Below are 14,978 nucleotides of genomic sequence, written 5' to 3' on the forward strand. Positions count from 1 at the left end.
AAGTACAAATGCTACTCTCCCCACTTCAAATGATGATTATTTTGGTCTAAGAAAGAATGAGCACCCCTACGATAGTGGTTACTTGGCTAAATAGTGTATTGGAGAAATTTGAGAGCTCTTTTTCTAGACTAGTAACTGGTTTCCTCTGGTAAACCCAGGCAGGTAGCCTATCTATGTTTTTGTCTCTTTTAAATAATGATAAGTATTAATTACCATCTTTGTCCTGGCTTTAATTGACTTTTCATTATTTGAGTGGGACATAAAATGAATGAATAAGAACTGTGGCAAATTGGAAGTCTTGGCTAAACCTTTGGCTTCTGCCACTTTAAAGATCTTCAGTAAATCGATTAGTAGAAAACAGAGTTGGTGAAAACTAAAATACCTGAATTTTTCTATTTCTTTAGTTTGCTACTCTAAGAAGTGGTGGTTTGGGGAAAAGAAACAAGATAGACACAAGATACCAAAACACGCTGTTCACTTCTCAGTGATGGAGTGCTGTGTTTCCCACCATTTATTACTCAGACTTCCTGAGGTGTTGAGATTGATTCGTCACTGCTCCAGTTCATCTTACAATTATTATTTTAGGTATCTCCTGTCTAGTTCACCATCTTAATTGTAAAAATGACTACCACTGTCTCCTGTGGGCATAGGGTGAGGGTGTGCACAGGAAATGCAGAATTCACAGTGGTTCTGTTGCTGTAGGAGAATCTGTTTAAGAAATACAACGGGGCTGTGCCAGGATAGCTTCTGTGCACCCTTCCTTGTTTTGGAGAGGAAATAAGGCAGTAACACTGCAGCATTGGGATGAGGTAAGGTATGGCAGCTCCTTGCAGGCCTAAAAACAGTGTCTGCCCTGCTTTTTTTGAGATGGCTGTATGCAAGAGAAGAATTCTCCATTGTATTGTGTGTGGTTTTCTACATTTGAGTAAATGTTTTATTGTAATGAATTATTACTCTTCTTAATGTATTACTATATTCTTTTTTCTTACAGGGTCCAGATCATCAAACAATTTTATTTAACCATGGTGCAGTTCAGAATATTGCTCACCTACTAACCTCAGTATCTTATAAAGTAAGATGTTAAAAATTATGGCCAGATTTTTATACTTTATTTTTGGTTTCTAGAATCTTGGTCTAGAAAGAGACCCACGTTATTTTATTGCTTCTTTGATAGACATTGTGATCAAGAGTAGTATTTTATTAGTAAAATGTTATGGGGCATTGTCTTACATATAGAATTCTCCTTAAAAAAGAAAATCTACTCTTGCCTTTCCTTGTTTTTCAGGATATGGTTGTGGCATGAGTTGCTGTTGATTTTCACCTGTGATCATTACTAGTCTCTTCCAGTTAGGTGTCTGTGTTAAAGCTGACGCCTTACAGTATATAAGAACAGTGGCTTGCTACATCAGGAAAGACTTGGGGTTTCATCTGTGAGACCTTTATTTAGCCACAGTGACTCAAACTTACAGCACATACCCACATATACATCAACATTTAAAATGTGTTCTGTTTTGTATTTTTAGTTTAAAAGTCAAGGGTTTTCAGATTTGTTGATTAAATTTTGTTTACTGTCTTTTGGGTAAGCAGAATCATGATACATTGTCAGGCATGTGGCTAAAATTTTGGACATTTCATTGTTCAACTAGCAAATGGAAGCAAATATTGCGACATTGTCCTTATTGTGTCACATTAGAGCTGGGTATGCCAGAAGTTTCCTGTAGAGCAGAGAGGCTGTCGTTTTGTCTTCTATCCACTTGCACCGATCGTAGTCTGCTTTTTTGGTCCTTAGCTTTATTGCAGCCTGCTAATACGTGTGTTTTCCCTACCTCAGACATCCAAAGTTCATCCTTGTGAAGAGCTCACAAGGATAGGCGCAGTGCCCAAGTGAGGCACGGGGCTTCTTCACACCTCAGCTACTTAGCCTGCCAATCTCAGTTTCCACAAAAGGATATCGAATATGTACGCGGGCTTGGAAGTGAGGGTTAGATCAGCTGGGAAAAACTGAACAGAAAGAATGAAAAATAACTGCTGTCATGGTGCTCCTACAAATTAAAAACATGTTGTTTGTGGTCAAGAGTTTGGGCCCTTGGTATCATCCCAGACCAGTTACCTGGTTTTAAGGAATGGTAGCAAAATTTATAGGCGTTTGGGGTTTTGAAAGTTAAATTGGTTTAGTCCTTTTCAAACTTTTATTGTAATTTTGTTTTCCTTTCTTCCCCCACCCCTATCCCATATGCAACTATAAGAGTACTCTTTGGTTGTTTTGTTTTGTCTCTTTCTTTCCCTTTAGTTCATTGTTTTGTAGTTTGGGAAGAAGAAATGTCCCATTTGGAAGGCAGTTGGTAATTAATTGTTATTAAATTCCCTTTGCCTTACCAACATTGTATTTTGTACAGTGTTCTTTTAAATTTGATTAGGGATTTATCTACTTCACTTTTACTTCTTCACTGTTTTTTCTTCTCTATTACTTCAAAATTAATTTTAACTTTTTATAATTTTAACTTACTGCACTCTTCGGATGGACAGGACTTATTTTTATTCCTTAGTCCTTCCTTTAGTACTTTAAGCAGATTTAAAGTTATTTCTTCAGTTTAGATTCTGAAACATTAAAATTCATATTTGCAAAATTAAAATAAACACTTTGTTCATTTATTTCTACAGGTTCGAATGCAAGCACTGAAATGCTTCTCAGTTTTAGCCTTTGAAAACCCCCAGGTATCGATGACCCTGGTAAATGGTAGGCTGGAACTTTCAGTGGCACCTACAAGATTTAATTTATGAACTTTGTAGATTTAAAGAATTCCTTAATTCTTGTTGTTTGTTTTACTTCTAGTTTTGGTTGATGGAGAATTATTACCACAAATTTTTGTGAAGATGTTACAGAGGGATAAGCCTATTGAGATGCAGCTCACATCAGCAAAATGGTAAAAGTAAAGACAATGTGGGAAGAAAGACAGTGCTTTATCACTATCTTAGAGTATTTTTGGACAGCCTAATTAGTTTCCTTCCAATCCCCACTATGTGTGGGGATTTTTAGAAAGTCAGACAGTTGTCTCATTATTTTCTTAAATGGATGTGAGTTTTTTACTCATTTTACTCAGTAGTGTGTAGAACAGGAACTCATATAACATCTAAGATTATCTACAGAAAATTATTATATTCTTTATTACATTTATTCCCTTCTCCTTATATTTCATTTGCAATAATACAGAATTAGATCAGATTTAACCAACACATATTATGCTGCGTATTAAGTCAGGAAAATATAAAGATATAGAAATACGGAGTGAGAATTAGTTGAAATTGATAATCGAGGCATGATTTCAGAGAATGTGGCTTTCTCATCTTTAGGAAAAACAAAACAAAGAATCCTTACAGAGATGTGACAATTTATAAGATAGTTGTATAAAGTTCTTATTAGCACAATTCCTGGCTCATACAAGCCTTCAGTACATGTTAATTCTGTAATTATTAACACATTAACAGGTTGAGTAACAGATAGGTTGTGTAGGGTTCTATGCTAAATGAATTATTTTGTTTCAGTATTTAAGAAGCTGTGGCTCTCTAATATTTGGCGAGAATGGGGAATTTCAGTGAATTAATTACTCATGTACCATGAATTGTTTATTTTTTATTTGTTTATATTATTTGTATTTTTTTTTATTTGTTTGCTTTTTGTCTTCAAAACTGAGTATTTGCTTCTTATTTAGTAAGGTAATCCTCTCATAAGACTGCTTTTAAAAACCAGTGTGGTAACAAGCCTTAAGATAATGATAATAGCTATAAAAAGTTCAACCCTCTACAATATAAGTAAAGAATTTTATTGATTTGTTTATAGCTTTTCCTAGAAGTCAGAGTATGTGGTGTTTTAGTGTTTCTTTTTTTCCCTCAGCTTACTAAAGGAATCTAATTCAAAAAGGAAATTCATTAATTCAAGTTTCTAAAGTGATTAATGTTCATTACCTGCTTTGAGAATACAAAGTAATTTTATTCTCATTCAAAGCCAGATATAATTGTGAAGAACCAAGTCATTGCCTAATTCTCAAAGTTACTACTGGTAACCTCTGAATAGTTAGTTAATTTTTTATGGATACTTGTAAGTATTATGAGTTAACTGCTTCTGTGATAATTCTGTTGCTATTGAAGTTGTAATGTCCCAACTTAACTTCATTTAAACTTAGCTACTTTGTTAACTTTATATTTTATTCTTAGTGGTTTTTTTTTATTATGGAAAATTTTAAACATAAAGAAGAATAGAGAAAAGTACAAAGAACTCCAATGTGTCCAGTATCTAGCTTCAAAATTTATCCACTTATTACGCCATTTATTTTTAAAACAATTTGTAGTTTTTTTAAAAAAAATATCTGTATAAATTAGTTGTCTTTTGACTATTAAATTAACAACCTCAGATAAAGGAACGTCAAAACCTCCATCAAGGTAAATGAGAGTAGTTGTCTTTTTGTTTTTTTTTCCTTAAAATCTTAAAGGCAAGTAATTTTCCTTTTAAAGCTTTAAAACACAAGCGAAAACTTACTTTCTGCCATCTTATTCCAGTTTAACTTACATGTGTAGAGCTGGAGCAATTCGGACAGATGACAACTGTATAGTGTTAAAGGTGAGCTAATTAATTCTCTCTACAAGCATGTGACAATTAACCAGTCATAGTGTTGAATCTAAATATTGGTATTCCTATTTGTTTTTACACATTTATCACTATGGTATGTGTGCATAGCATAAAATAGTAATAAAACACTGCTTTTCTTTTCAGTGGGATGCCATGTTTTAAAAATTGATTTTAGATGTGTTTCGAAAGTCAAAGTGAAGTAACTCTTTCCTTGTTATACCTTTTTCATTTTTATGGTAATTGAGAGTATGTACAGTTGTAGGAATATGTAAACTTAGGTGAAATAGAAAATATATTTTAGTCCTTGGTATTCATTAAGTTTGTAACACAGGTCTGTAGGCAAGCAGTTCACTACCTCTGCAGATAAAGACTTTGTATCACCCTCGTGGCTTGTAATCAAACGGCACAATGAGAAAGAATAAGTAAATCACACATGAAAGCAATCCTCATCATTGTAGTATATCCATATCAACTAGGACTCAGCAACACCCAGACAAGAGACTAACCCTAGAAGTCCTAAGACCTAAACTCTGCTTTTAGCACTCCTACCTCTTGGTAACCTTGGGCACACCTCTGATTTTTTTGATGTGTCAGACTCCTAATTATGAAAATGGAAGTAATAATTCCTGCTCATCTATTCCACAGGTTTACAGTGAGAATAACTATATAGTAAATACATTAAACGTCTCATTAGCTATAAAGAACAAAACCAGTGTAAATAAATTGATTGTGTGTCATTTTATGAATGTGAGGTTTCTCATTATCAGTGTTCAAAATGAACCCACGGTTAAAGAAGACCAATGTTTACTTTAGTCTTTGGTGAAGAAAGTCAATTAATTTAATGAGATCTGAGAACCCCTAAGTCAACAACACTGCAGATAGTGCTAAGGGCATCTGTGAAGCAAGTGATCTTAGTTCATTTACTTAACTGCTCTACCCCTCCTTTTCTTCCTTATTGGTAACCTGAGTTAATAGTGTCTTCTTCGTGTAGTAGTTGTGAGCATTAAATTCAATAATCCATGAACTTACGGAATTGATAAATGTTAGTAACTGTTCATGGGAAAATAAGAATGAGGCTTTCCTCTTGGAAGCCGATGTTTGTATGGTAAAGCCCGAATGAGCCAGAAGTCAATAGTGAACAATAAAGTGCTAAACTCGGGGATAAAGATATAATAGGAACTCAGAAAAGAGCAGAGCACAGTTGACTGTGGCAGTTAAGGAAGTCTTCCTATAACTGTAATATTTCAGTTTCTACTTCCACATTATCCTTTAAAGTGGATTCATCAGCCTTAAATATAGTAAAAAGATAGGGTATTTTTACTGAGAATCTGATGTAGAAAAAGTACCAAGACCAGTGCCAAGGTTTTTGAAGGACCTCAGAAATAAAACTGGACTAGTAGGTATCAGTCTTTCCAGGGAGTTCTTTGGAAAACGTAGAGTAGGAACTGTGACTAATGCATTTCACTTGGATTATAAGAGAACTGGTGGAATTTGAGTGATGGTAAGGTCACTGTAGTTTTAAAGCTGTATTTTTTGCAACTATACTTATTAATCCCCAAACAAAAACAAAAAAAATAGAAGTCATCCCAGCCATATTACTCACTAAGGAAAAAACAGCATACTTTTTCTGAGGCAAAATAGTTCCTGATTAAACTGCTGGATATCTTTCACATAAATAAATACATAGATGGGACAGAAACAGACATGATTAGGGATTCTTAAATGACTTTCGTAAGGTTGCATAATAACTCATGCTTCAGTCTTAACGATCACAGAAACCTAATGAGAGTTTGTATTAATGTGCTTTGATTATATGATTAGTTTAGTGTGTTGGCATAAATGATTAACAGGTACTGAATTTTATTTTTACATTCCAAAAAACCCTTTTATTCTTTAAAAGTTTTTATTGAGAATTGGATCACAAACGTGACTCCCAGTAAAAACCATTGAGTTGATTCAGTCTCTTTATGCTCTCCACCAAGCTTTCGCCTTTACCAAAAAGCAAATAATTCATTTCACTGCCTTCCAGACATTGCCTTGTTTGGTCCGAATGTGCAGTAAGGAGAGATTGCTAGAGGAGAGAGTGGAAGGAGCTGAGACACTCGCCTATCTCATTGAACCAGATGTTGAGCTACAGAGAATCGCTAGCATTACCGACCACCTCATTGCCATGCTTGCTGATTATTTCAAGTATCCCAGCTCAGTGAGTGCCATCACTGACATTAAAAGGGTATGTTCTCTTTTCCTTTTCAGCAGCTCAAGAGAGGGAGTTTTTAAAAGCTTTACTTAACTGTTCACAACCTGGAACCAATTGATGATTATAATTCAAAGCCGTTTTAAATAAAGGGATCTTGTACATTTGGTAACATAGATGATGTTGCTGTATGAGTTTTTGAATCCAATTTGTTTCATGTTTTTTATTAGGAACTTTTTTATTAAAGGAGATAATCGGGAAAGAAGAAAATTGCATCCCCAATTCCCAACTAAAACCCCGAAATACTGGGGTCTGGTCTCGAAGCTGGTTATTGACATTTTATCAGTGTTATCTAATCCTATACAAGTTCTCAGAGTCATCTCTGTTGCTATATTCTCATTCTTCTGGTCAAGGGTGACCTTTTGTTACAAGTGACTGAGTGGCTTTATTTCACTCTCCACCACTGTTTCTTTTTTGCTACCTTTTCTTCTAACTTTTGCCATCTTTTTCCTTTTTGAAGTTTATACTGTGCTTTGTGTCTGCTGGTGACAACTAAAGCCCATTTAACCTCTAGATTGAGACCATTAAGAACCAAAATGTGCTAACTTTTTCTCAAAATACAAGTTCCTTAGAATAGGTGGATATTACTTTGACTTTGTTTTTGTCAGCCTGTTTGTCATATCCATTTCTTTAAGCATAAGAGCTAAATAAATATTCTGTTAGAGAAAGTTTATTTAAGGAGGTCATGGTAGAGAGAGCATTGCCTCCTAATTAACCAGTAACCAGTACTGCTTCATGAATGTGACTGTATTTTTGATACTAGTGGTCCCAATGGTAAATATTTAAAAACTGTTCTCTTGACCTCTCCCATGCCCCTGAGTTCCAAAAAATTTCATCTGGTAGGCAATGGTTCAATTGGCATTTAACGTTGAGAATCAAATAAACTATTAAGGGTATGTCTTTTCTCTGTCTCAGGAAGGGCCTAAAATAACCTTCACTGATATTTGTATTAATAATGTATACTGCCCTCTGCATATTTAAGTTATGTGCCTGCTCTTCCTACTGAAGGTAGGATCGTTTTTTTCCAGCAGACGTGATGGGTTATGTTGAACCAGCTGCCTTGTTTATTTTCCCTCTGGCACTGCTCTCACTGACACAGTGTGTCACTGGTTCAAAGATACATGAGCAAGTCCTATCTATACCCTCATGAGTACGCTTAGTGAACCATCCCAGCAAGGCAAACAGAACACTTTGATGGACATGAGAGTGAGGGAACGTAGAAGAACTTCTCTCCTATGCGTCTGCAAATCATTTAATAGTATGTAGATTATCCCTTCTGTTAAGACTTTTTCCATTTTCATCACAGTATTAAACTAGAGTAATAATTTTTTAAATGATCTCCTAATGCCCAACTTGAATATTAAATTCTTACATGTTAATAAATGTGTAATTTTTGTGGTCCAGCTCAGTATTCTAATATATTGATGACTAGAATGTAGTTAAAACTTTAAGAATAAGTATTTTAGAACTTACATGTCAAAATGAGTGTTCCTCATTGTATGTTGGGAGATTCCTCCTGTTGTCCACCATCGCCTTCTTGTTCAAAACATTTTTGGAACTACTTTTAAGGATTGCCCTCAGAACCACCCCAAATGAGTTTCAGTTTTTGTTGTTATTTTTGTTACACTAAATGATGTTACCCAGCTGGATTTCCCCATCTTTACACACCACAATCAGTGACAATTAAAACTCTCTTAGTTCATAAAGATATGTTATTGTCAGGGTTTTGTAGCTAATAAGCCACTTAGCTCTTCAGGAAGTTTCAAAAGAGGGTCTCAGAATGTTTTAAACAACACGTCCATCATTGCATAATGGTGAACCTTTCCAAGGCAACTCATTTGGAAAAAGTAGTGATATTTTGGAAGTTATATCTCTTAGTTATAAAATTATTTACATTATTGATATGCCTTGTATATTTACTGGTTTGTAATCCCTCTTTGAAAGTGTACTGAGAAGATGCTTCTATTTTATTGTTATGGTAGTTTGGTCAAATCAGGTGTATGGGAAATTGATAACTTAGGAAGCTGGTTATGCATATGGAAAGATAGCATTAATTATTTCATACCAGTAAGTAATTTTAATAGATTTATCAAAAGAAGCCCTCAAACGTAAATCTCAAATAATTGTAATAGATACATAGTAATGATTACCATGTACGTTGTTCATTAAGGATTTTCATAGAGTGTTCCCTGTTTCTAAAAGCTTTTTAAATGCTGAGATTAGGCTAGCACTACTCTTAATGTTTGGTAAAGCTTGCTAAAGACATTGTTGCAGCAGCGCTCAAGTTGTCAGCTGTATTCTGGGGCTGAGTGTGCTTTGTTTTTGAGGAGAGCATTGCAAAGAGCTGGTGCAAGCAGGCATCAGTGCCACTAAGCCCACTCTCTAGGAACCCTGAATTTTTAGGTGTCAAAGGTTCACAAAGGTTTTTCTTATACCACTGTCAAGTGTTGTGGGGTTTACTTTTAGACAGAAGCCGACTGCCTGTATTCTAGACCATGCTGACACAAACACAGCCAGGTCTCAGTCATATGTGATCAGAACCCCAAAATAATCAGGAATTCAATGAGAGCGCATTAATATGTTAGTAGTTGTTAAACATTTTTTCTCTCAAACTCTACTCGATTAGTTTTATTGAAAATTTAATTTGTGGATTGAGTTGTAACATACCTTTTTTTCCCTCCCATAGCTTGATCATGACTTAAAACATGCTCATGAACTCCGCCAGGCTGCATTCAAGCTCTATGCCTCTCTTGGAGCAAATGATGAAGACATCCGGAAGAAGGTGAGTCTGGGAGAGGGGCGTCCCCCAGTCCTGACAGCCAGCAGGCAGGGAGTGACGTCAACCTGAAAGTCGTGGTGAAGAGCACTAACAGTGACTGTTTGAATATAATAAAGCAGAGTGACTAAAGGCATAATTGAAGAATGAATGGGACCCGGATTTGGGGGGTCGTTTGTTTGTTTTTAGAACATAGAGTGGCATGGCCGTGCTGGAATAACAAATAACTGGTGTGCTTTTTTTTGTGTCATTAATATGGATTATTATGTTGCACATTTTTGCATGTGTTCTGATAAAAATCAATTCTAGCACTGTGAAGCTTCTGACACCTTGAAAGACCTAACACTAGAATTGTAAATGTTATTTATGGAAATACTTTCCAATGCCATTGAGAAATTTAAATCTCTATTGTATATTGTTCTTTGATATGTGGCTTAGTTATGTTTGATTTTTTTGCTACTGTGCAAGTTTGATGTGAATAAAATCTTTGTGGAATGATGATTTTTATGTTTAGTGAGTGGTCATCTGAATTTCCAGGTCCCAAAAAATGTATCACTGGTATAGCACCTTATGTTATTACAGCCTAGTCCAACACTGAACTCATATTCTTTATGAGAATAGTTTTAAGCAGGAAGCAAAGTATAGTGGTAAGCTCTGACCTGGCTTCCTCCTCAAACCGAAAAACTGGAGCTTACCACTCAAAAAAATATATAATCTAATAAATTTTACACAAGGCTTTTAGGAACCATCAGTAAAGTAACTCCACCTTTTCTGTCTTGATGAACCAATGCAGAAAGAACAAATTGGGCATTGTTTACTGAACATGGCAATTTACTAAGTCTCTCCATCTATATTGGTATTTGAAGGAGCCCTGGGAAAGGAATCACAAAATACTGGGAATTTACCATGATTCAGAGAAGTACTGTGGGCTTGTAGAGAGAGAAGTATGGAATAAACATAGGTTTATTGAAATAAATTGAAAAGGAACCATTCTTGAAGAAAATTGTAATTAATAGTAAGATTAGATGTGGGAGTAGCTTTGATTTACAATCAGTGTAAAAATACACAACTAAACTGAATGTTTTCCATGTACCTCAGTTTAGTTAACAAGATGTTTTTGACTTGAAGTGTTTTTAGTAAATATCTATGAAACTCCTTCTTGATACCCCTAAGCTTTCATATGTAAACTGTTACTAAAAGGCAAACATACTAGTAATATGGTATGCCCTGTGTCGCAACTTGATTTTTGGATGTTGATTCTGATATGTTTCATTCAGTTTAGGTACATGGTGTATCGCAAGGGAAGAGGCTTTTATGGCAATTCATATAGATAAAACATTTTTTAAAAATTTATATGGACTGTATAACTTAAATACATGATTTGTTTTTGGTTAGTTACTAGGGCCCGTTAGAAAGAGGAGAGGTATTTTACCCCCTCTGCTAGCTCAAGAAGGCCGTGCCGTGAACTGGAAGGGAGATGGACAGATGGACCGTAATTGGGGGAGATAGTAGGCTGTCCATTTGTACTTCTTTGTACTTTTTTGTTAATAAACTGTGTTTTGGAATCAATGACTTAATTTGTGATATCGTGTTGTAGACATCCTTGCATCATTACAGTCTGATGATCAGTAGTCTATTAAAACTTGTGTGCATTAATGTGTATAATTTCCTGGTAAGGCTAAATCCTGATAATTTCTGTAGAAAGATGACAAATAAAGAATAAGTTATAATTATTATAGTTTTTTTGTGTGGTGAAGAAAAGATATTGTGACATTCTTATGTAATGGGGATTATACAGTTTTTAGGAAGATATTTAATTTCTGGGAAATTAAGTGTTTGAATAATTTATAGTTCATAGCAACCACTGAAGAGAGAAATTGTAAAATGGAAAATATAAGTAATTTTGTGATAAAATCTACATGGAAATGGTTCTTAGGAGTGGAGAATCCTTATTTTCAGTGTATAAAAAAAATGATAAATGCCAACCCTTTTCCTTTGAATGCATTTATTTCTATTCCATTTTTTTGTTGAAATAATTATTTGGATAGATTTTTATTTAATTCTCTATGAAATATTTATTTATCTTTATCACTTATGCCTTAAGAACTTTGATTATATTTTTTTGTGCCTATTCTTGAAGTACAATGTTTATTATTGTTTTATTTTTTTTAATGCAATATTTATGCTTGCTAAGATTGAATTTCCATTTACTGAGTTAACAAAAGGAGAATCTTTGAAACAAATTTTAAGGACTGTAGACCTACCCAACCCCTCAAAAAAAGGACCCCCAAAAGAAACAAAAAAAAAGCCTTTTGTTTCAGGATAAAAATATGTACTGTTCAGTTGGTCTGCCTTTTAAGTTGAAAATGGGGATGTGATTCAATAAATACAGGAAGTAACGTATATCCCATTGCCCTGTTATGGTCAGTTAAGGAAATGAGGCAGAATGAAGAAAAGAAAACTAGAGCAAAGAGGTAGAGCCAGTGAGAGGTATACTTAGCTGTAAGGGAGAAAGACACAGGCCTTCTCCCTTCATCGAATTCTGTCTGTGTCTTACTGCTTCTAAAGACTTCTAAAGGCCTACTGTGATTTCATTTCTTGATACCTTCTCTCTGTGCCAGACAAAATTTAGCTGAAGACTAAGTAGGACCTATAGGTCAGAGATAATATCACTCCTGCTCTGGAGCAGTGTGGGTGTGTTCCCATAAAAAAAACACAACAACAACTATATAACACTCATTGGAACCTAAGAAACAATAAATATTGAATAAATATAGAAATGAAAATGTAGAAATCATACACAAAGTGACATTTCCTTCAGTATGCCCGGATCTTTCTTTATCCTAATTCCTAGCTTTGCATCCTTTATCACTCTGTGGCATACTTACAAATTTCCTGATTTCCTATGGTATTCTGTCAGAGAGTGAAGGAGGGTAGAAAGAGTTCTGCAGGTGAGAGTCGAAAACATTACTGTGACATGAAGAGGGAGAAGAAGCCCAAGAAAAGATGAAGGGACCACTGAGCTTGACAAACAGATGTAGCTTGGCCATATTTAACTTACAATAATTCAAGAATTCTGGTTAGGGAAAGCAAGGGTAGAGGCAGGAATTGAGAGCTCAGTGGAAGAAGGGTCCAGAGCACATTAGCAGTAACTGCACTCACAGCAATGCCAGGTAAAAATTAACTCTAATCTCTTCCAGGGGGAAAGTCTAGTTTCTAATGATAGCCTTTACCATATATTAATGCTGACTAAGAAGCATAAGATCAGTTAATGGGACAGTAAAAAAGAAAGAAGTTATGATACCTAACAAATTCTCTCAGGTACTGGCATTTCCAGTTATAACCCCAGTCAGTGGTTAAGTCATGCAGAGTCAACCATGGCAAGTAATCCTGTAATAGTGAGGCTGATTTTTTTATATCAAAGAATTGCTCTTATCAAGACCATTACTTGATTGGTACCTGTTTATCATAAATTAGGTTGGAAATTTAAATGGATTGTCTCTCTCTTACTTTCTTCAAGGAACTAGTAGAATTTATTAGAAATAGAAAGTATAAATGGAGGACAATTAGAAATAGTAAATATAAGTTAAAATTCCAGGAAATTAATAAACTTAACAGGATGTTATTTTTACTTTTGATAAAAATAAAACATTAGAAATGTTAAATGCAGTATTTATTGTAGCCTTTGCTCCTTTGAGGTATCTGACTAATGAGCCTTTCAGAAAGCTTTCCTCTTGGATTTTGAGTACTTATATTTTAGCTAGAGATCCCTTTTGAGGAACTAGAATGTAAGCTCCATGAGGGCAGAGATTTTTTTTTAATGTTTTGTTCATCACTGTCTTCCCAGCATTGACAACTGCCTTGTACATAGTTGGCACTTAATAAATATTTGAAGAATGAATGAATGAAAAAAATGAATGAATGGACAAATGAACCATGTTGCAAAATTGCATTATTAAGCACCCTTAATTGAATTATATATGGGCCTCCCTGCATTAAGAACTTTCATAACTTTACTAGCAATTCAACAGGTATGTGAAGAGAGGAAATACATATCTGATCATAGGCAAGGGGTTTCACTATACTTAGCATAAAGAAATTGCAGGAAATTCCCATTTTTCAAGAGGCAGATAATTCCAAACTTCTACTCAGTTTGATATCAAAGAGAACATGTTTTATGGTATGGTACTTGTTTAATTTTTAAATTATTTTTACCGTTATTTCATAGTGGTTTTTTTTTCCTTTCTAGAGGTGAGATTTAAAAAAAAATTGTACAGCATTTACAAATGTGAATCTGGACCAATTTTTTTTTCTAGGCATAAAAGTAGGACTTGGTTTATAGAAGTTATCCTCACTCTCAGGAATCAACCTATTCTGTAAAGTGATATACATCTATATACATTATTGTCTTCCCAATTAATGAATGTCAGATTTTTAAGGTCAGTAATTTAATTCAATTCTACATAGACTGATTGAACTACCTACATTGTATAAACATTGTCTGATGGGTGAAGGGAGTGGGACAAGCTGTGCGATGAGATAACGAGCAATAAAACATGCTCTTAAAACACAGCATTTATAATGAAGCCTCAGAAAGCCCGAGAAAAGTAAGGAATGGCCAGGAAGAATTTGCCAGGGGCTGAAGGAATTGCTTGGAGACAATTAAAATGGACATGATGATATATCAATGGTGCTATCCTCAGATCATTTTGAAAATTAATAATTTATTTTTTTGGTCATTTTTAATTTTTCTAAATGCCTTTATTTTCAAAAATTGAAAACATGTTAAATTTTTGTTCCTTGGGGAAAAAAAATCATCCAATCCTAATGGTTTTACATGACATACGTGAAAGAAGGTGGTCAAGGGTGGGATGTGTTTTCTTCTTAAACTGAATAAATATTTTGAGAAGTATAGGCAGAGAAAAATGAAAGGAAAATAAAGAAAAATGAGGATTTGTCTTCTACCTTCTTTTTCTTAGCAAAGGAAGTTATATCTGCAGGTTCATTGTGAGGAGATAAGATACAATGTTTTTAAAATATTTAGAATGGTGCCTATAGGTGCTCAATAAATGGAAGCATTTGTTAGAATCTCTTAAATGACTTCATTGGAAGATTAAAAATAAATATATATTTTTAAGTGTATCGGAAAAGCTGAACAACATTGGGGCATAAATCAAAAAGGTTTGCAATGAAGACAGTGACTTTATAAATTTCCAGTTCTGTTATTTATTTTTTATAGTAAGAATATTTATACTTCAGAAGCATAAGCTCTTTAGTTTATCTCTTATTAATGACAAGATGTATTCTTACTTTTATAATATTTT

General features: G+C 34.4%; 1 protein-coding gene across 3 annotated transcripts in view; it reads left to right on the forward strand.

Moving 5' to 3' along the window:
- Positions 1 to 14,978, forward strand: part of ARMC8 (armadillo repeat containing 8) — a 91,036-nt gene that overhangs the window by 38,467 nt on the left and 37,591 nt on the right. For all 3 annotated transcript variants that reach the window (XM_033131894.1, XM_033131895.1, XM_033131896.1), the window contains 6 exons: positions 992 to 1,072; positions 2,662 to 2,737; positions 2,834 to 2,924; positions 4,555 to 4,615; positions 6,654 to 6,854; positions 9,565 to 9,660. In XM_033131894.1, the coding sequence (XP_032987785.1) occupies positions 992 to 1,072; positions 2,662 to 2,737; positions 2,834 to 2,924; positions 4,555 to 4,615; positions 6,654 to 6,854; positions 9,565 to 9,660 (606 nt within the window). The remainder of the gene's footprint in view (positions 1 to 991; positions 1,073 to 2,661; positions 2,738 to 2,833; positions 2,925 to 4,554; positions 4,616 to 6,653; positions 6,855 to 9,564; positions 9,661 to 14,978) is intronic.

Source organism: Rhinolophus ferrumequinum, chromosome 17, assembly GCF_004115265.2.
Source record: "Rhinolophus ferrumequinum isolate MPI-CBG mRhiFer1 chromosome 17, mRhiFer1_v1.p, whole genome shotgun sequence".
NCBI lineage: Eukaryota > Metazoa > Chordata > Mammalia > Chiroptera > Rhinolophidae > Rhinolophus > Rhinolophus ferrumequinum.